Below are 22930 nucleotides of genomic sequence, written 5' to 3'. Positions count from 1 at the left end.
CTCCTCAGGAAGTTGGCCTCGTACTTGCAGCTATATTGGCCCTCCTACTGGCTTTCTATGCTTTCTTTTATCTCAGACTGTCCACAGATGTTGACCCTGATCTGGAAGGAGATGAAGATTAGCTGAACAGCAATCAATGCATTTAAGGGAAATAATTTTACAAAAGCACCCCTTGGGACCAATACTTTCTAAAGTACTGAAACTGGAACATCTTGAATTCTTTCTGCTGGTATTTTCAGTTTTCAGAAATATCTTTTTAAATAGTTGCATAGGATATCAAGAAAAGAAACTTACCTAGCAAGGGAGTATAATGTATGCTACCGGATACTTTTATAAATCTTTCTACTTTGACAGGCAACCTATTCATGGTGCGTTTAGATTAAATGGAAAACAGATCCTAAATTCTTCTGGTGTCTTAGCCAATTTATGTGTATAACTCCATCACTTACAGATTACTAAATCTATTTTTGTTCCATATACGTCGTAAGTAGAAGTATATATCCTCATTTACAGGAACATTCTCAAATCACATTCAGAGCCTAAGAAGCAAGGAAAAGTCATGGGAAATTTTTCATTTTACAAAGAAGCCCTGCTTTCTTTCCAGACATATTTTATATCATTAGAGAGACTATCTGCCATACATCTACAGTAATCTTTTTCCTTCTTTGCCAACTGTTCAGTGCACATGTGCTCCATCAGAAATGGCACCTGGATGACAGAAGCTCAAGAGTCACATATGTCTGTAAAATAGAGTTCCTTTCCTCTTGGGCTGTCTGAACTGGTGTAAATAGAAAGTTCAGTTGATCTTGATTTTAATTAACTTATTATTGTATTAATATAAACTTGGAATTCTATTTTAATTGTGTTGTTCTGGCTGCTTGCGGTGTCAGTTTGCCCTTCTTGTTCGGGAGATATGCAACAATCTGTCATTTAGTTGTGCAGTTTTGTGTTTTTTTTTCTCACACAACAGTAACAGAAGTCCTACCTACTCAGAATAATTTTCTTGGGTTGTCTCTTAAACCTAAACAATACAAAGTTGGTTTACAAAATTACATTTTGTCTCTTGAGAGTTAATCAGAACTGTTTTGTGAAAAATAAATAATAGAAAATATATGTCTCATATTACTCGCATATGTAATTTTTTTGTTTACATAAATTTTCAAGATATTGTGAATTTGTTGGAGTATAACAATCAATGTATTCAATATTTTTACCAGTAATGGATTTTTAAAAAATATTTTTAGAACACATGAATACATAAAGCTTAGAAAAGGAGAAAATATGTGTCCACAGCAGAGTTGTTAGTTACTACCTTATATAAAGATGTATAAAAAATTAATAGAAACATGTGCACAAAGTGTTTTATATCATATACATTGTATTTATGAAGAGCAAATAAAATGTTAAGATTGTTTCCATATTTGCCCAGAGAAGAAAGCTTTGATGAATACACTCGATATTCTTTGAGACTTTTGCAAATAGTTGAATATGACTGTGTAGCATTATGTTCTGTAGAATTTTTTCAAGTAGCATAATTTATTTCATCAGTGTGAAAACAGCCCAAAGTTCCAGTATCTTCACAGATCATTTATGCCAAACATCTGAGGACAAAATTTAGCCAGTGTTATTTACTGGATTCTACCCCTTGAAATCACAAACTCATGAGACAGACCAAGAGTTCTTATACACTCACCACAGCAGACCAATCCAAGTGGCATTTTTAGGAAAGGTTGCAGCATTTAATGCCATGTGGTATGTCTGTTCGTAAAGTGGGTGGCAAGGGAATATCCAAGCTGGCATTTTGGATATGATGGGCCTTTTCCTTTCCTGAGTGACATGCCACATGTCAAGAAATACTGCTTTTCCCCCACTCCTATCACATTTACGTGAACAATTTTCATTTAGTTATTTTACCTCCCATATGGTGTTAAGAAGTCATATTAAATAAAGATTATTTCTAATTTCAGTAGTAATTTAAATGAGAAGATATGTAATAATTATTTATTAGATACCTACTATCCAAGTGAAATATAACAGAATTTACAGTATTTAAAATAGATGAGTATACTCTTGGAAATGTCTGAAAATTCATTACCTTGAAAATAAATGTTACTCTTCCCTTCTGTTCTTGAGGTGTTCTCTTGAGGGAAAAAGGTTGTTTCTGATAGTAATAAGTATTAATCTATACATAGTATAATTATAGGCTAGTTTGGTTACCTCATTTTATTGATATCCTGAGTCTCTGGCTAGTCCATTTGTGTAATTGACTTATGATGGCTCCAGAGAACCATAAGTCCCAAAGGCTCAACTCTGATTTTAATAAATAGCAGGTAAACTGAGACAATATATGTTTATATAACACTGTTTTCATGAAATGCAAATTCTTCAAACTCACATTAACTGGGAAGCAGCCTGTAGAGAAATCCCAGATTGAAATCTGGTTTGAATCTTTGAAGATAGAAAGGTGATATCTGGCCTACATTTTCAGCAGACCACACTTCTGAATAGTGAGTGGTGTTTGGCATAAATCTAAGACTGGCACCAGACACAAATTTTAGGCGTGGGTTTTTCTCCTCCAATAATTCACTGCTCAGAGTAATTCAGAAGACAAAAACAGAAAAATTATAATGACTTTTCAGAATGTTAGAATCTATTTGCTAACATACTCTGCAGGATAAATTTTAGCTAATGCAGCAGACTTTACATATAGCCTATGGAATACTGTGAATGAAGCTTGAAGAGTTGCTTGTTCTTATTTTGCATGCAAAATAAACATTTATAGATTCATCTGAGAGGAGATATTGTAAAAATATAACCTCATCCAGGATTTCTTTTAAAACAAATGAACAAAAAGCCTATCATAGTACAGTATAGAGTTTGTTGTTTTAAGGCGGCAAATACTTGAAGATTTTCCATCTTTTCAATTTTTCTAAAATACTTCTACCCCAACCAATGATTGCAAGATCCTGAAAATATGTTCTTATTCATTTCTGTAATTCCAGTAGTGTAGTGATCTGCACATATTTAATAAATGCTTGTCAAAATTTAAGTTAATTTCTTTTAGTGCTCTCAGAGTCTGGTACAGTTGCTGCGTGTAAGAGATTATCAAAAATTACTTGCATTTAATAAATAAAACTTAGAAATCACTATATTGATTAATTCAGCATTTAACATTTATGATCATTGAATGTTCTGGGACAGATATATGTTTCATCCTGTTCCTGTTTAAGGTCAAAACAACTAGTGTTAAATATGTTGTAGAACAGAAACATTGATTGCTCTTTTCTAGAAAATCAAATATGTTATTTTTATCTTAGTATTGTTGAAAACCACCCTGTTTTTAATTTAACTTACTATATATCCTCACTCCCAACAAAAATAAAACTAAATTTTCATTATAATGCTTATATTTATGTGAATACTAAAGCACTGTATTTTCCAGATTCTAAAATGATACAGTCAATGATAATTCAGTAAATTATGATTTATTTAGATGGGCTTCAGAAATAAAACTTCTAGAAATTAAACTTAGAGAATTTTCATATATTCCATCCATAATGTAAGGTTGCTGAGCCAGAGACTATCTAAGATAAGTACACTTACCTTGGACTTCTCTGGGGAGATTTCTACCATTTCTCCCTTAGCGGCACTGCCTTCTTTTATTAGAATTGCTCCAATGCAGTCTGGATAGAATGGTGTTTGCTAGATTTTGTTCCACTGACATCATATCTAGAATCAGTGCAACCCACACTAAAAAAAAAAATAAAAAATAAAAAACCTAGCAGATGAATTCAGTGCCAACAGAAACATTCTTACTATTTTATTTTGTATTTTAGCAATGCAGGTAAATATGAAGGGAACTGGGAGAGTCACTCAAAGAACTATACCAGTGTGGAAATATCCATAGTGGGCCGGTAAATTCATTTAAAACAATTGAACTGCTGCCCTATTCAGCATAGTGCCTCATTCTTAAATAATTTTTTTATCCTTAGCAACAGACATGAGATCCTTATTTCAAGAAAAATAAGATACTTTACATGCCAGAAGATTTTTTGATGACAGTACCCCCTCCTATTCTTCATTTTTTAAAACAACAACCAAATTGGTGGGGAGGCAGCCAAAATTTGAGGTACCAATGCCTCTCGAACAGATGTCGCACCATTATTTTTTAGCTCGTTTAGATGAATAAACATGTTAAACTGTGAAGTATTACATTTTAGATTTTTTCATTAAAAAAAGAGACAATCTGTTTACTGTCCTAATTGAGACAACAATCCTTGTGGTTGCCAGTTTTGGCAGTCATAACAATGAACTATAAATATTTGAACCAACCAAGTAAATGGTGACTATAAAGGCTATAGCATGTGTAAAGTTCTGTTTTCATGGGCACCCATCTTAGTATGCCTTTTTTTTTTCCTGACTTCTTCAAATACAATCGTGTAAATCTGAAGGTTCGTGGTAAGCCTAAAAGAAATTGATTTCAATATCTAATTTCGTTCTAGTTTATTATCCTTTTAAGCGTTCAACTATCCATCTGCTTGTAACAAATTGCTTCTGCAGTTGCTCTGCTGAAGGTGACAAGGCAGGTCTTCATTTCGTTGCCTTCTCTGTACCTCCTAGGATAACAAAAAATCAGAGATTTTTTTTTCTGTTTTCATATTTATAAAGCGAGGTTAAAGACATTGTAAGTCTCTTAAATTGCAGCAATTAGTTTTGTAAGAGAAGGTTTTAAAAATAAACCATGTTGAGATAGAACTCTGGCTGTAATGTCCATGAGAAGGAGGTCACAGTTTTAGCTGCAGTGGGATGCTTTGCATGAAGCACTGGCATGTGAGAAGTTTGTAGATCAAAGAGAAATTATCCAGACATAAACAATCATTTATTACACTAGTTCCCAAACATTGGTGATCCAGATAGCGAGCGCCCTTGTAGGCATCTTGTTTGAGTACCATTGCTGCCTTTTCTAACCTTCACCTTTTCCACTATCTGCCCTAATTCTATACTCTAGGCAATCTCTAACATTTCCTCTCTCAGTTTGTCTGAACCCCACTTGTACGTTAAGTCGCATTTAACTATGTACTTACCATACTAACTGCCTCTACTTTTTTTACTTAGAATCAAGACTGTTTTTCCCACTCTCACTCCTTACCCCTTTTTTATCACTCACCACATGAATTACACGAAACTAGATAGAAGAATGAACCTCAGTGTACCCATCACCTAAAGTCAACAATTACCAATATTTTGCCACTCTTTTGTTTCCCCCATTTTTTTTTTTGTAACTTGAGATATTTTAAAGGAAACCTCAAATAAGGTGACACTTTACCTACAAATATCTCAGTATACATCTCTGACAAGAACTTTCGTTGTTTGTTATTTGTTGGGTTTTTTTTCTTGCATTACCAGGAAGCTATTATTACAGCTAATAGGATTAGTTATTTCTTCAAATCATTTCATACCAAGTCCATATTAGAATGTCCCTAATTGTCTTCAAGATACCTATTTATAATACGTTTGGATCAAGATCTGTACTGCATTTGATTGTAAGCCTCTTAAGTTTCTTTTATTCTATAGCAAATCTCTTTTTCTTTAATGCCACTGATTTGTTGAAGAAACCACAATATTTGTCTTCTTGAATGTCCAATATTCTAGACTTGGCTAGAATAACTTTCATTTTGTTATTTATTTTATACCTCTATTTTTCATATTTTCTGTAAATTAGGAGTTGGATCTTAGGCTAGATTAGATCCAGATAGTTTTGTTATTGTTATTTGTTTGTTTTTAAGGCAATAGTATGTCATAGTACTTAATGAGACACATTATCTCTGGTTGTCTCATTTATGATGATGCTGAAATTTATGAGTGGATTCATGTGCTAGTAACCTGATTCCCTCCAAAATAAGGTTTATATCAACATTTTGCCTAAAGCTTTTAACATCTGTTTATAATTATTCCCTAGGTCTATTATCTCATTTGATGATTTTTTGACATTACAAAATGACAATTTTTTAAACATTTTACTTATTTTTTTTTCAAGAGAGAGTGAGAGAGCATGTGCACAAATGAGATGGAGGGGTGGGGCAGAAGGAGAGGGAGAGAGAGAATCCTAAACAGACTCCATGCCCAGCACAGAGCTTGCCCTGGGGCTCGATCTCAGGACCCCGAGATCATGACTTGAGTCAAAATCAAGAGTTGGACACTTAACTGACTAAACCACCCAGGCACCCCAGAATGACAATTTTCGATCATTCCTTCAGCATTTAAGTGAAATTATTGAAAAAAAAAAACCCAAAAACAAAAATAAGAAACTTAATCAACTATTTGGTTACCTTAAAATATGGCTCATAACAGGAAAAGAAGGATAAATACTTGAATCTTTGCCTTTATCAAATTTCAATGGAGATTTGCCATTGCTATTCCTGTTGTAGTTTTTATTATCACTATAAAGCCATAGATTTTGCATATGTGATGTGTGTTTCAACCCATTGCAATCATAATTCTTTTCAATACTGAAATACAAATTCCATTATCATGCTTTATATTAGAGGTATTATTAAAATCATGAAATTTTTATGCTTTTATATGATTTTACATTTTTCCAAAAGTAATAGCCAATGGAATCAGATTTTTAAAATAATAGGAATAAGTGGTAAATGTGGAAAAAGACTAATATTTGCAGATTATATGATTAACTGGAAAACTAATAAGATATTGAGTAAGATTTATATAACATGGTCCATTAGAAAATAACTGTGAAAATTAATAGCTCTAATAATTACAATAGTTAGCTACATATCATAAAAATATTTCTTACAATCACAATCAAAATTATGAATTGTCTAGAAAAAAATCAGCAAGAAATATGAAGAGTCTTCATTGGAAAAAAGACCTTACAGGGTAAGATAATCAAACTTTAATAAAAAGAGGCCAACTGTCTCCCTGGATGAGATGATTCAATACTGTACAAATTTAAACTTTCTTGTAAATTGGAAACAGAAAAGAGAACCTTAATCCACCAGATATTAAAGTGTATTATAAAGTTATATTAATTAAAATAATCTCATAGTCAAGGAAAGTAGACAAAGCGATAAAATGTGCCATCTGGAAATAGATCAAAATATAAATATTCACTTACTGTATCCTGTAAGTCATGAAGATGGAAAGATAGATTACTTATTAAATATATTAAAACAATTGAGTATCCATTTAGAAATTAAAAGATGCCTATACCATGACTTTAAAACAAGATTAATTTCTGATGGAATTTATTATTTCTAAATGAAAAAAAAACATAAAAATTATTAGAAGACACTACAGCATTTTTAGAATCTTTTAGTACAGAAATTATTTCTAGGCATTGATTCATGAGTCAGAAATCATAAAGGAAATACTGTTGGATTATAACACATTAAATTAAAATCTAACACGCAGCCCAGCACTCTGTGTTAATTAAAGATGTGAAGAAACAGTCTCTTTCATATACTGCTTGGGGGAATGGTAATCTCACACACTTTCTGGAAGGCATTTTTGCAGTGTACTTTAAACGTCTAAAATTTCACATATACTTTAGTTGCTTCCATATCTCTTTAGAAATTCTTTCAAGATAATAATGCTTGTAGTGTGCAAAAGCGCACAAAGTATGTTAACCACAGCTTTGTTCATAACCTCAAAAAACCTGAAAGCAATGAAAATGTCCAACATAAGAGTCTTTTTATACAAATCGTGTTACATCTATTAAATAAAATGTGATGGATTCATTAAAAGTATATATTTATACCTACGGATAGGGAGAGAGGTGAAGAAGCACTTAAAAATAGGATACATGTGATAGGATTCTATTTTGCTTGAATGTGTGTGTATGTGTGTGTGTGTGTGTGTACGCATGTGAGTCTATCTGAGTATATTTGAAGAATATTTAGGAAGAAGTAAAAGACTATTTCTGGATATTAGATTATAAGTGATTTTTACTTCTTTATATTGAGTGAATCAATCTCCACTCTACAGAGAGGACTGGAAAGACAGTGTTTTAGTGAGCTATATCTTGAGTCCAGGCACCTTGTAAGTCTGTCCGTTTTTTTCCATTATGTTTTTCTATTTTTCACTCATTTAATAACCATTAAGTACTTATCAAGTACTAAGAACTCATCTTTCAAATTCCCCATCTATACACAATGTTAAGTAGTATAGAAAAAGGTGGCTCTGCTTTTTTCATAGTGAGAAATTCAGAATGTTTCAGAAAGGAACTGATATTTAAGTTTATTAATTTTCATTCGAAAAATATTTATTGAGCTAATTGGCCACATGGCAGAACTGTACTTTATGCTTGCAACAAATCCATGAACATTATGAACAAGAAAGCAAAAATAGTACTCTTGCTTTCATGACATATGACTTGAGAGATGGTGATGGTTTCATCAAACAGAAAAAGGGTGAAAAAGGTATTCCAAGTGAGAGAAAAACCAATGAAAGAGCACAAAGACATATTAGTGCTTGGCCTGTGGGGTAGGAAGGTTATGTCCTTTTGCGCTCATTGTTAACCTTCTTTCCTTCCTCTGCCTAAAACCATTTTCTCTTATGTAATCTGGAAAATGCCTACATATCTATCCTTCAAGATTTATCTATTCCCAGATAAATCCCCAGATTTTCCCCACAGAAGCCCCCAACCCCACCCACCCAAGGCCAAGTTAGGTGATTCTTCTCTTACATAGAATCTATTCCATGATTATCCATTTATGTGCCTCTTAACTGGACTCTGAGGTCTTTAAGGAAGGAACTCTGGGTTTTATTGCTTTATCTCAAATGCCAAGCACTGCACTAGACACATGGTTTATTCCACAGTAAATATGTTTGCATAAGTACTACACCTCATTCCCATAGAACAGGATTTCTCAACTGGCATTATTGACATTTTGAGCCAGCTAATTCTTTGTGTGGAGATCTTGCGAACTGTAGGATGTTTAGCGGGGAACCTAGATGCTCGTGTGCAACTAGATGCCAGTAGCACCTCCTGCTGCCCTAGTTACAGTTGGAGGAGGTCCATCAAGAGGATGTGACCACTGGTTGACCCGTGAGCTGCACGGGAGCGATGGGCAAGCTGAGGCCCCTCAGGTCCGCCCCTGTCTTTGGAAGGTACTTCCGTCCTCAGCAGGTTTTCACAGCCGGAAGCGTTAGTTTTCAAGGCTGCAACCTCAACCGAGCAATGTGCGCAGTACACTGACTGAACCCAGGTAAGGCCTCTTTATGCTTTTAAGATTTCATAGCGCCGGGCGCCTGGGTGGCTCAGTCGTTAAGAGTCAGCTCAGGTCATGATCCCAGGGTCCTGGGATCGAGCCCCGCATCGGGCTCCCTGCTCAGAGGGGAACCTGCTTCTCCCTCTCCCACTCTCCCTGCTTGTCTTCCCTCTCTTGCTTTGTCTCTCTCTCTCTGTTAAAAAATAAATAAAAAAATCTTTAAATAAAAATAAAAAAAGATTTCGTAGTGCCGCCGCCCAGACAAGCCCTTGCTTATTAAACCTCGTTCTCCCGTCTCCCCTTGCCAGCTGTGTCTGGGGGCCTGTTTCACATTTCACTGGGGAAGCTGCCAAGGATTCGAACCAATAGTTATGACAAGCAAAAATGTCTCCAGACATAGCAAAGTGTCCCCTGGGGTCAGAATGATTCCCAGCTGTACCCCTGAGAACCACCACTGCCCTAGACTATGAAAATCACAGTTGCGATGAGAACAAGGTGGAAATGGGGAAGTCTGGGACTGGACTTTTCGAGTTACTTCAAGTCATTTTTCAGAGGCATTTAATTTTTGCACTCCTAGCTCTATACAAATTGTTGACTCAAATCCTGTACTCATTCTGGTGGGTGGTGGGGGTGGGGGGTCACAAGAGTTGTCTAAACTTGACCCACCTGCTGCTCAAATCCCTGGTGTTACTGCAAGCTTGTTTTGTTTCTTCTCAAAGGAAAGGGAGAAGGACTTTAAGATAGCGATGTTATCCAGCAATCTAGAACTTTTTTCCAAGAAATTTTAAACACACTGTAAGACAAAACTCCTAAACCAGGAAAGGACGGCCCTTCCACCTCCTTTTATGTATGTATGTATGTATGTATTTACTACTAACAAGACACATTCAGTGCAGCCAGAGAAATTTTATACATAGGTAGCTAAAAAATGAGCCTTAGAAACATACATAATTCTTAGAGTTATCAGAAACTTTAACGTAAAAATTCTTTTTCGTGGATGCAGTGTCTGACCCCCATTTTCTCTATTTTTGAATGTGAAATGACTCATATTTTAAAAAAGCATATATATGTACATGTATATTGTTGAGAGATAGGAATAAAATAAATACGTATCCATGCAACTGGTGCCCAGCTTACTTGGCTGGGTACTTTCATATTGTTTCATTTTGCTTGGCTATTTTACTTTTTGCCTTTTCAAAGAGTTTATAAAGATGTTTCCCTTTAAAAAAATTTCATTTTCCTGATCATCTTTATTGTTTCACCATTAGTTTTACCATTGATTCTCTTAAGATTTCCAAGGATTCTCTGCTGTCATCGGTAAATGGATACTTTATGTTGTTCTTATCCAATCCTTATTGTTTGGGTTTTTCCGAACAATATTAAATAATCCAAGAATTATTTAATAGAAATTTTAAAAATATATATGTTTACAGGTAGAACAGTCTGTTATTTAAATTTTAATTTTTAAGTTCAAGTTTTACTGCACAGCAGTCATTGTTGCTTGCATTATTTCTATTTTATGGAACTTGCTCATGTTTCCTATCTGACCTAATACATAATTACTTTTTGCGAATGATTCATGTACACTTTAAAAAGTGGTATATTCTATTATAGTATTATGTTCAATATTAGTACATAAAATCTACCTTATGCTGTACAGATCTTCAACACGTATTTTTCATCCATTTGACTTGTCTTATACTGAGACTGGTACATTAAAGCCTTTTATTATTAGGTACTTGTTCTTGCATCTTCTGTAGTATTTGCTTTTGAACATGGTTGCTCTCTTATTTGGTATATTGATATTCATAGCTATTATATCTTTATTGTGAGTTTGGCTTTAGCATTATAGAGTATTTTGATACTTTTGGGCCTGATTTCTACTTTTTTTTTTAAGATTTTATTTATTTGACAGAGACACAGTGAGAGAGGGAACACAAGCAGGGGGAGTGGGAGAGGGAGAAGCAGACTTCCCGCTGAGCAGGGAGCCCGATGCGGGGCTCGATCCCAGGACCCTGGGATCATGACCTGAGCTGAAGGCAGACGCTTAACAACTGAGCCACCCAGGCGCCCCTCTACTTTTTTTTTTAATATCCATACTGATGTGGGAAACAAAGGCAGAAGGAAAGGTAGATAAAATTAAATGTCCTCATAACCTGCTGCCATTGACAAACACTTGAGGCAGGCAGAGTATAACCTTTCTCCAGGAAGCACCCAACTTGTCTTAACGTTAATGCCCTGCTAGAGGGAAAAACAACCTTGGTTTGACAGTAGACAGTTTGGCCTCCAGTATCTGGTGAGTCTTCTTTACATATGAAAATCCTTTTGGAACTTCCCTTATCTTTACTCCCCCCTCCCCCCAAAGTATAGAATCAGTTGCCCCTCACAATCCGGGGGCAGCCGGGAGCAGAGGTAGCAACAGCCTCTGCCATACCTCTTTCTGCCCCCTGGGTCCTGTCTGCATGCTTTAATAAAACCACCATTATGCACCGAAGACGTCTCAAGAATTCTTTCTGGGCCGTTGACTCCGGACCCCACCACCAAACCTCATACATATTAAAAAACTACATCAAATATCACACTTCCTGCTTTCTCATGGTTTTGTTTTCCTGATATATCTTTTCCCACGCATCTAATTTCAACCTTTGGAATCACTGTATGCGAGGTGGGCCCCTTGCATAGAACCATAGAGTTGATATTTGCTTCATGAGCCAATTAGAAATGTTTTTCTTGTAATGGATGAGTCAAGCCCGTTCACAGTTTTTGATGTGTCTAATATACTGGTATCAATTCTGTGTATAACTTTATGTAATAGTTACCATGTGAATTTTGTTGTATATGCTCTGTTTCTCTGATATATCTTTGCTTTTATAAAAAGATTATTTTGGTATTTTTGAACATTGGTTTTTTTATTTAGAGGTTTCTCTTATATTTACACTTTTTTTTGCACTTGAAAACATTTTTATAAAAAACCTTTTACTCTGTGGACTGGCAATCTTACATGATATCCTTGATTCTCATCCATTGCCTCTAAAACAGTCAATAATCTTATGTATTTTCTTCTGTGTCTTTTCCTTCTCTTTCAAGGTGTTTTCTTTCTAATTTGCCAGAGTGTATCAAAGGTAGCACATAATACGTACACACTACTCTTCCTTCTGGCCTTGCTTCTACCCTCCTTTTAAGCATTTAATTCTTACACTTAATTCTAACATTAAATCTATGAAATGCTAATCATTAATTCTTTTGCCAGAATTCTTCAGGTTTTGTCCTAGTTGAATGAAGCTCATCCAAACAAGGAAGGGCTCATATGTAAAGAATTCTGTGGATTCATAAGCATTTAAAAGTGTTTTTCTGTTGCCTTGACATTTGAGGGGCAGTTGGCTGTTTCTAAAATACTTGGCTTGCAAGTTCTTTCCTTGAATTTCTTTAAAATGTTGCTTTTCACTGTTGCTTTGTTTTGTGTGTTGCCCTTGAGAAGTCTGATGCCAGGCTATTTTTTTTTTTTTTTAAATAGTGATTGCAAGTAATTTGATCTTATTGTCTGTATACCCTGAATGCTTTTCTTTGTCTTTAAATTTGTACTGTTTCTCTAGGATATGTCTCAGAGTTTGTTCTTGAGTTTTCAAAGATACACAGTGGGCCCTTTGAATATGTAAAAATGGTTACTTTTCTTAGTCCTGAAAATTTTTTTATGTATCAGTAATAGTATGTTTTCCTTCTTCAAAGACTTCAATTATATGTATGTTGAACTCTCTTTGCATATCTTCTATTTCAACCATTTTCTCTTTGACCATTTTACATGTTACCTTATCTCATTTTTATCCTCTTGGTTTTCTTGCTTTTCTTCAACGTCTCTTACTCAATTTCACTAGAATCTATTATACCTTGGATACCTTTTAATTCATTCTTTATTTCTGAGATGGACTTGTTTTCTTTAGTTTCTTTACTGAGATCAATTAACTCTTAATGATTTACTTTCTTTTTTCCCCACTTATGGACTTAGTTTTAAAATTTCTGATTCTTATATATATCTATATCCACATCTATGCATATCTTCATATCTACATCTAATCTACAACTGCTTATTTGAGGATTTTCAATTCAGTGAAAAATTGCATTAGAGTGCTCTTCTGTTTTGTGGACTTTTCTTTATTCTTTTCTTCTTTGGTAGGGAGCATTTCAGCAGCTGAAGTATTTCAGTTGAATTTTCTGTTTCCTTCTTCCATTAACTTTGTATGGAGTTAGCTGGATTTTTTTTTTTTTTTTTACCTATTCCTAGTCATTTTGGGGGTAGAGTCTGTAGTCCAGGAGTGCCCCCTTCTGTCAGTATAGTAAGGCCGGTTTCTTATATGAATGCCCTAGTGGTAGGGGAGACAGAGAATTGGCATGCCTTGTGTCTCTTTTATTTCTGAATTCCCCTCTTACTTTCTTCTTTCTCACTTCTACTACATCCTCAAGGGCATAATCTTTTCTCTACTTTTAGGATTGTCTCCAGGAAGCAATGCTTTTTGAAGCTTCTGACTTCTGTGATAGAACTCATTTTCTAACCTCTTTCCTATAGCTGATAACTGTGAACTACCAAATACCAGACGCCAAATTTTGCCACTTAGCATTGTACTTTCTTTCTCTGGGGTCTTTGCTTTGTGTATTCCACTTTTTAATGATATCTCTTCAGCTTCCTTTTTCCTACGTTTGTCATCTACAGCCTCAAGAGATCATTTGGATGTGGTGTTTATATCTCTATAAAAACTGTAAGATAGCTTAATCATGATATATTCTACTTCCTAGTAAAGCTAAAGGCTTGAGTCATTTGGAATTTTATTTGTACTGTTTTTTGATATTAATCATTTTGGGGGAAGACTTGAGGAGAGATTCGGTTTCAGAAGGACACCATTATATCCAGTCCCAGAATTTGCTTGGAAATAGAGTTTGAAATTGACTATTTTCTAGGTTAAATGTATAAGGTCACCTTGGATTTGTTTTCAACAGGTTTTATTATATTTTGAATTTAAATTTTTTGTGTGTAAGTTGCATATCCCTAAACAGACTCCATAATTTGAGGGGAGGGGTCTTGTAGTTTTGATTTTTACCACAGTACTGGGTATATTAATGTGCACATAATGGTTTCTCAGTAAATATTAATTAGTTATTAAGACTATCATTTATCGATATAAGGAAATATTATTATATATGATATTTAAAGCAAAACATTTGGGTTATTTATAGCTCCTTTAAAAAAGATTTCTTACTTCAGAATAAATGTTGAGAAATATCTTCTGAAACAACTAAAATATAGTTCAATTTCTTAAAAAGAAGCCAGGTTTTAAGGGAAACACCCATCTTAGGACACAGTCTCATGAAATAATAGAGACTGAGCAATTTCTCCAATTCATATTTTTCTCAGTACCTTCTCTGCAAAAACACAAAAGAAAACTTATACAGTTTGTTCTTTATTTTAGCATGTGTGAAAATTAAAGCAGCAAACAATAAGGAAATATAACACATTATTATAATCTCTGCTATTTATTAAGTCATTTAATTTATATGCAAATTATATGTTTTAATAATCATAAATTGCTTGGCATCAGGTTGTTCCTAGTAATGAACAGTTCTAGAGATGGCACTTTTTTGAAATTCTAATAAAGCATTCTACAGAGCTCTCTTCCTTTGTGAACATTGCTGCCCCTTGAAACAACCTAAAATACAGAGCTGAAATGATTTAAAACCTCAGAAGAAGGTTTTTAAGGTTGGAATAGGAAGCCACTCTTGGCTTCATGGCTAGATCTGAACATTGAAGTTAAGAAGCAATTTCAAATCAATCTGTAGAAAGCTTTTACCTCTGATCATGAGCAAACAGAGGCCCTCTCTCCAGTAGGTGTCAGGAGTCATGTGATGGACACTAATGATGTCTGCTGCCTTTTATCATCTGTCAGGAACAAGTCACATTTATTTCCACACAGACAGTGAGAACATTTAATGAAACAAAACAGCATTATCGAGCTCCAGGTTTCTCAATCTTCTTTGGTCCTAGAAATGAGGCTTCAGGTTCATTAAATTGTGGCTTGTGGAGGGATACCACAATTATAGCCTACTGAACCAAAAATTATAATAAGATCCCAAAGCAAAGCTTTAATATACACTAACCTCCTCTTTCTATTTTAAAAGTTCAATACAGCAAATATCACAGGTTTAGGATATATATGTTTTATCATTCTTTAATATATATGTTCATTAAAGAAAAAATGTGAAAGCTAATAAAAAAAATTCAATCCAAATCGTATTATCCAGAAATATTCCCTAATAATATTTATATATTTGTGCTTTTCCTTTTAGCCTTCTAGGCGTTATAGTACATTCATATTCTTATAAAAATATGTAATTTATTTGTTCCCAGACCTCAGTAGCCTGTGACTACAGCAACACCCACATTTTTGCTGTCTTTTCAAAAGAATGCATATGTAGGCAGATACAGGTCTACCCTATTGCATATTCTTTCCAATTTATTCATTCACTCAACAGATACTTAATGCATTTGTACTACATGCAAGGCACTTTTAGCAACTGGGAATATAGTAGTGAGCTAAAATGAGTAAAGTCCCTGTCCACACAGAGCTCACATCCTGGAAGAGTAGGTAAGCAGAAATATGAAATAGACAAATGAAAAAATACATAAAAATATATAAACACAGTATGCCAGGAGATGAGAAGTGTTTTGGAGAAAAGAAGGTAGAAGAATGAGTGTCCCCATCCTCCCACTTCCTCTGGCACAGCCACAGCTCACCCCTGTCTTGATTTCACCAGACATGCTTTGACCTGAGGGCCTTTGTACTCACTGTTCTTTCTTTGTGACTCATTCTTCCTCCTCTATCTCATCTTCATTCAAATGTCTCCTTCTCACTGAGGCCTGCCCTAACTACCCTATTTCAAATTGCAACCTGATGCCTCCTCTCATGCCCCCAGCATTCCCCAGACACTTAGCATAGGCCTTTATCTTCATAATGAACACTTACCACTTTTGAACATCATGCATATTTTACTTGGTTATTCTGCGTATTATCTAGTTTTCAGTCTTCCTCCACTGGATTGTAAGGTTTATAAGGGCAGAGTTTTTTTTGTTTTTTTGTTTGTTTGTTTGTTTTGTCTGGTCAATCATGTATTTCAATTGCTGAAACTAGTGCCGGGCACACAGTAGGTGTTCAAAAATATATGTGAGATAAGTGGAGATGTTGAATAAGTAGTTGAATATCCAAAACTTGAGTTTTGAAGGTGAAGTCCAGGGTAGAAATACAAACGTGGAAGTCATGTAGGCTGACATTTTAAGTCATAAAATTGGAAGAGATCTCCTAGGGAATGAGTTAAAAGGAGAAGAAGAGAGGTTGTTGGAGATATCGTTAGGCATGTCAATATGAAGAAATCAGCAAGACAAGGAAGCTCCAGGGAGAAAGGCTGAGAAAAGTGGGGACTAAAGTAGGAACACCAGTTGAACATGCCCTTCTATGATTTGAGCAAAGAACATATTTTAATAAAGAAAAGGCCAGCAAATTTGGAGTATCTATCTTTTTGCAAAAGATAAATATGCAACATCTCTTAAGTTTTACTGCTCTTATAAGTACTCTACTACAAGAGAAGTTCTATAATTCTGAGTAGTAATAACAATTTTTATTGTCACTCCAATCTCCAAGTGTTACAGAGATTCTAACTTTTGTAAAATTAAGCACATGCATAAACTGCAGTGTGGCCCAGAAAATGAATAGCAAATATCTTTAATGTGTTAAGATGCACCCACTCTACTTTAGAGATTGTTGATCTACAAAATAAGACTCGAAGGGACCTCAGATTGAGATCATCCTCCTTGGGGTGCCTACCTGCTTTCTCAGTTCTCTTGCTCCTCTACCTTCCACATGGCACATCTTTTCTGTAGAAGCTTAGCTGTCCCACCTGATTATTCTTCCCTTTTCCAGCAACGGGTCTAGCCCTGTTGGCTTCGCATCCTGCCAACTTCACCCCGTGCTCTTTCCCATCTCCCGTCCTCTTTCTCTACAGTGGGCATCTTCTTCCAAGCCCTTAATGTCGTGCTTTCAGTTTTCTCTTCATAACCAAGTGTTACAAAAGCAATCTCTCTCAAGGCTCATCTGCGTTTGCTAACTCTCCCTTTCATTCCCCACCTATTGCACTTTGACTTGGGGCCTCATATCTCCATATCTGCTCCAGCTGAGATTACTGATAATGGCAACTGTCCAGTTCAATGGACACTCTTCGTATATGTGCTGCCGAAGCGAGCACGTCAGTGGACACTCTTCGGTGCTTACTTTGCCTGTCTGGGGATTTGACATTGTTGGAAGCTCTCTTCTGCTTGACACCTTTTCTTCTCCTGGCTCTGTCACAACACATTACCCTTCTTTTCCACTTTTCCTCATGATTCTTTGTAGCCTCCCCTGTGACTTCCCTTTTCTCTCTCTGGCCTTAAATTTCAGTATCCCGTGGGGTTCGATCTATGGTCCATAAGAATTCCTCAGGCTTTAATCTACACGGACTCCTTGTTCCAATCTAATTAAATCTAAATAAACTCATTCATTCCCCAATGCTCACCTGTGTTTCCCTTCTCTGCTTTTTGCTAGTGCTCTGTCTACTTTCCAGGTTCTTTCTCTGCTATCACTGCCTGCTCACTCACAGATCTGTATAGTACTGGTGCTTCAGGATTCAACTGAAATGGCATTTTCTCTTCCTCCCTAGAGCACTTCAGCTGTCCCTTGCATAAGGCACTTACCACAGATCATCAAGCATTAGAATTATTTATGAAACCCATTATTCGCCTGCAGGCTGGCCCCATGTCGAATGCCTTCTTTCCTACATTGGCCTTGGATTGCTGAAACTCAATAAATGGACTGAAGACAGAATAAATAAATAGGAATGTCCTAATGTTAGACTGACACAGTAGAGTCATAGGAAAAGGTCATTTGGTTAACAGCTTCCGGAACTGCCTACCACACTCCCAAATTAAGGAATGAGCAAACTCAGTCCTGTTGGATTCCTGTCCTGTTGAAAATAGTGTGGTTGCAAAGCATCTCAGTGAGTGATGGTTATGATAACGATTCACTGAGAAGTTGGTATCTTTTTTCACAGTTCTGAATAACTGGACACTAAGATACAGAAACGCATTTAAAAATATGCAAATTATAGTGGTTATCTTCAGTTACTTTCAACGAACCATTTACATGTACATCAATACTGTTATTTCACAAGTTTTTATAATGTTTTAGACATTTATTATGTATGACTTCACAGTTCTCTGAGTACCTTGGCAGAGTTCACTCTGAAATACAATTAACATTAATGATTATTAATAACATTTTAATGGAGCATTATATTAACATGTGAGGAGATTAGGGCTTATTACACTTATTACTAATATCCCTCATATGATAATTTTTTAAGAGTTCTAAAATTTATTATGCCAGTATATGGGCCCCTTTTCCTTGAGCATTGCTTGGGTTTATAACTACCAAAACTACTACATTTAATTAGCTAGGAATAAAAATAACAACAAAAGTTACCATTTATTGAGTATTATGCCAGCCTAGGCCTACTGGTAAGCACTTCTTGGGTATCATTTTCTTTGATCCTCACAGAACCCTGGGAGGTAGATTAACATTGATATCCCCATTTTACATTGAAACCGAAAAGTAAAGTGACTTTTTCAAGGTCAAAATCTAGAAATAACGGTTCTAGATGAGAGATGATGGACTCTGAAAAAACAAACTGAAGGTTCTAGAGGGGAGAGGGGTGGGAGGATGGGTTAGCCTGGTGATGGGTATTAAGGAGGGCACGTTCTGCGTGGAGCACTGGGTGTTATACGCAAACAATGAATCATGGAACACTACATCAAAAACTAATGATGTAATGTATGGTGATTAACATAACAATAAAAAATTAAAAAAAAAAAGAAATAATGGTTCTAGATCTCCAAAATAAAAATGTCTGATTCCAGGGCCGCTTTTAAACATACTTATTCAGCTTCTAGATCTCTTTGCTTTCAGTAAGACAGATATTTGAGTAGGTGACACCACTTGCATCCAGTCGGCCAATTCCCATCTTTAACATTGGTAAGGTCATGTTGCACTTGGCTCTAGGAAAAAAAATGTTCCCAGATAGGAAATTTATTAAACATCCTATGGAGTGCAGTGTGTTTACTGCATTTGCATCTCCAAAATCCTTTATTTAAGAAGCACTAGCTTAAAAGAAAATGAGCCTGGCTTCATTTTATGTACTCACAAAAATACATTTTAAACAATCCATTCTCTATCCTTGACTGCAGTCAAGTTGTCTGACCTGTTTTAGAACATCAGAGTGAAGTTTGCCCACCTCCAGTCTTTCAAAATTTTAATGATTCCATAAGGATATCTAAGTTAGATGGATGAACCTATATTAAGTTTCTTTGAAGTTCTAAATAAGGAATATCTGAAAGCTAAGAGACCAGTGCAATTGAGACATAGAAACTCTTACAGTCTTCATATGGATTGCAGACTTCGATTTCCTCTTACCAGCATTTGCCCTACTTTTCCTATCTGAAGATCACTCTCCTTGACAACAAAGGCAGAAAAATCATCAGCCCTTATCAGATCTGTTCTCTACTTGTCATCTGTCAGCATTGTACAATCGGACCTGACCTGCAAACCTGGACCTTCCTTGCTCTTATTTGGAATATAGGTAAGTGAGACTTTTTATATATTTGTCCAATAATTTTCACTCACTTCAGTTCATTTAGGGGCTAAGACTTCCTGATGAATAGTATTCTCTAGAAATATCTGGTACTATGTGTTCTTCTTTAATATACCCTTGTACAGTGAAATCTATTGGAAAGCCCCCTTTGGGGATATATTTGACTTCTGAAGTGATGATTCTAGACCATTTTGAATGAACAGACTTTTAGGAACCTGATGAAAGCTCTGGATACCCCTTCCTCAAATAGTATACCTAGCCATTCAAATTGCCTATAATTTTAGGGAATTTATAAACCTAAGACTTGCATCCATGAACCCTTGTGGACAAAATTCTGATTACAACCACCATTATTGAAGAGTTTCTCATTTTCATTTTCATTAAGATTACCACAATTGTATCAAGGCAATTACAATTTTAATATAAATAACTTAATTTTAACAATATTTGTTGTAGGGTCTCCCATCACAAGTTTATACCTGTCTTTACTCTGAATATTTTGGAGACTGCCTTCATAAGACTTGGTTACCACCTGCGTTTTCTAACACAGCTGTTTTGTATTACTGGTTCATTTAAGGCAGTGTGTATAATAGCAAAAGTCAAGGTATTTAATATCTCTAAGTGACAGTAGTCCCATCTGCTAAGTGTGATTAGGATCTACTTCATTGTTTGTTTGTTTGTTTGTTTTTTAGTGGATGAGAATTAAATGGGAACGTCAGCTCCCTGACCCCAGGAATGTCATTTGTTTCGGTAATTGCTGTTCCTGAGTTCTTGTCCAGAACAGTGCCTGGCCCGTAGTAGGTGCATCATGAATATTTATTGAATGAATCAATAAAGCACACAGAATTCTTAGCAGCTGGTGTGTCCTTAGTAATGACTTTTTAACCACAGTGATGAAAAATAATGTTTTGGAAGTGAAATAATCCCCAGACAGGTGAAGAAGTCTCTGGAACAAGCCGTTTAACTGTTTGCCACATGCAGCAGGCGTTCGGTTTGTTCTAAGTTCCCATTGCTACTTTTGTATTTATTGTCGCTTCCTCAGAGAGGCCTTCCCAGCAAGCCTGACTAAGACTCCCAATTCCTATGCTAAACCAGGAATGCTCTACTATTTTTGAGTCTCAGATTCTTCATAATCTATTACTTGATTTGTTTAATTTGCTATTGTCTCTTTATCCTGCTAGAGAGTCAGTTTTGTGAGAGTAAGGACCTTATCTCATTCATTTGTCATGACCATAAGTCATCTGAAGTGCCGGACACATAGTCAGCACTTAACAAACATCCGCTGAAAGAACAAGAGAATGACACCTAACTCTTATTCGTCCTAAGACTAGTTAAGGTTTTCCTCACACCTGCTAGCGTGGGTAGGGCCTAGTCTCACAGAACATGGAATCCTACTTGCTCTCCAGAGGGCCCAGCTTTGGTCATCTTACTTTTCTGGAAACAATTCTGAGAGCTCTTATTCAGATCCTGTTCTCTCTGTTTGCCATGCTTTAAATTTCCCTTGTGATCCTCATAGCAGACACGATGGGTTGCTGACCCAGCAGCCATTTTCCCTTTTATCCTTCCTTCAGAACCCCAATTCTGTTCAGGTATCCACACTTCTATGCACAGCCATTGCTCCAGGGGAGGTGAGGCCAGCCCCAGCCCCAGGGAATGGGTTCTGATTAATCTAATCCAATCATACGGTCTTGCTCCCTTTTCTGGTGATTGATGTAAGTATGGACTTGTGACTTGGTGTTGGCCAGTGAGATGTGCAGGGCATTTCTTAAAGTTTTCCTGAACTGGTAACAAAGTAGACATAACATCATACTCTAAGTTTTAGAGTGCTCTAGAGAGTGCTAGAATGTAAGAATATAAGAGAGCAAGAGTGAGAGAGAGACACACAATGAACAGATACAAGAGACCGAGAAAATAAGAAATGAATACAAGAATGAGAGACAGAAACTACAAACAAGACTGTGAGGGAGAGAAAATGAGTCCAAGAATAAGAGAGAAAGAGTGTACATAAAGACCAGCTAACTGAAAAGCCCTAACTCTATACTATTTTCCAAGAGGATGAGCAAATAAAAAATGACTCTTCTATTGAGCTGGCAGCATGAAACTTCCCGGAGAAGCAGAAAATTCAAAGTGGATTTTTCTACCTGCCGCTTACCACTGAATGACTATGTAAAAGTTTTTATTCTGTTTCTTAGATTATGTTGGAGATCTTACATATGTCTTTTAATTACTTATGGATAGAATTGAACAAACAAGTTACATCTTAAATATCCAGAAACCGGGAGTTTCTATAGAAATGTTATTATTTTTTTTTCAAGATTCTCAGCATCTATTTGCATGACATCATTATACAGTCCCTGTGAAGAATGCCAAGGAACAGCCACAGGTGTCTGGCACGCTCTGACTATGGCCAGGAGACCCAGATCATTAGGATAATGGCCACGAGTCATCCTGTGTGGCTCTGTGTTTGAAATCAAAACAAGAGGCAAAACCAACATAAGTGCAGTTAATTTAAGGCACTTTCTCTCTATTTATTAAAGCTAATTGCAAGTCTGGCTTACAATTAACAATTGCCCAAAGGATTAAAACGCCATGTCACTTGACATAACCGAGTGTCCATGGCACTGCCCCCTGGATTTAATATTTCCAGGAATGGAGCTCATTGCCTACGGTGTTATGGCTGGAAAGAGTCCTGCTGTAAAATAAGTATCCACAATATCTTTGCGACGCCAAAACAATTTATGATCTTTGTGACAGTCTGTACTGGTGTCCGGTATTAAAACAATACGGCTGGAGGCTTATTAATGGATGCAGGTAGGATGTTCCAGCCTGTAAGAAGGAGGTGGCCTGTTCCCTCACCGGCTGCCGGCTGCAGCTCTCATACTGATTTCATGTTGTTGCCAGTGTTGCCACCTCATTAGAAAATTAGCTTTTAATTAACTTTGGAAGCTGTTGCATGGGTTTCGATAGGAGGCATACATTTG

The 22930-nt window shown here is 35.9% G+C and overlaps 1 protein-coding gene across 5 annotated transcripts in view; it reads left to right on the top strand.

The window, feature by feature from the left end:
- The window catches only part of TRIQK (triple QxxK/R motif containing), a 147389-nt gene that overhangs the window by 85283 nt on the left and 39176 nt on the right, over nt 1-22930 (top strand). The window contains exons 6-7 of one of the 5 annotated variants that reach the window (XR_003522536.2): nt 9-229; nt 19802-19937. Coding sequence is in view for 2 of the 5 variants with exons in the window: in XM_027607758.1 (XP_027463559.1) it covers nt 19775-19937; nt 20642-20655 (177 nt within the window). In the remaining 3 variants the exon portion in view is untranslated. Of the gene's footprint in view, nt 1-8; nt 3574-19774; nt 19938-20641; nt 20800-22930 lie in introns of those variants that run through there. The other 4 variants (XM_027607758.1, XR_003522532.2, XR_003522538.2 and 1 more) reach the window with 4 other exon arrangements.

This window comes from Zalophus californianus, chromosome 4 (genome assembly GCF_009762305.2).
Source record: "Zalophus californianus isolate mZalCal1 chromosome 4, mZalCal1.pri.v2, whole genome shotgun sequence".
In the NCBI taxonomy this organism is placed as follows: Eukaryota; Metazoa; Chordata; class Mammalia; order Carnivora; family Otariidae; genus Zalophus; species Zalophus californianus.
Note: the sequence above shows the minus strand (reverse complement) of the source record. Positions and strands in the feature narration are given on the sequence as shown.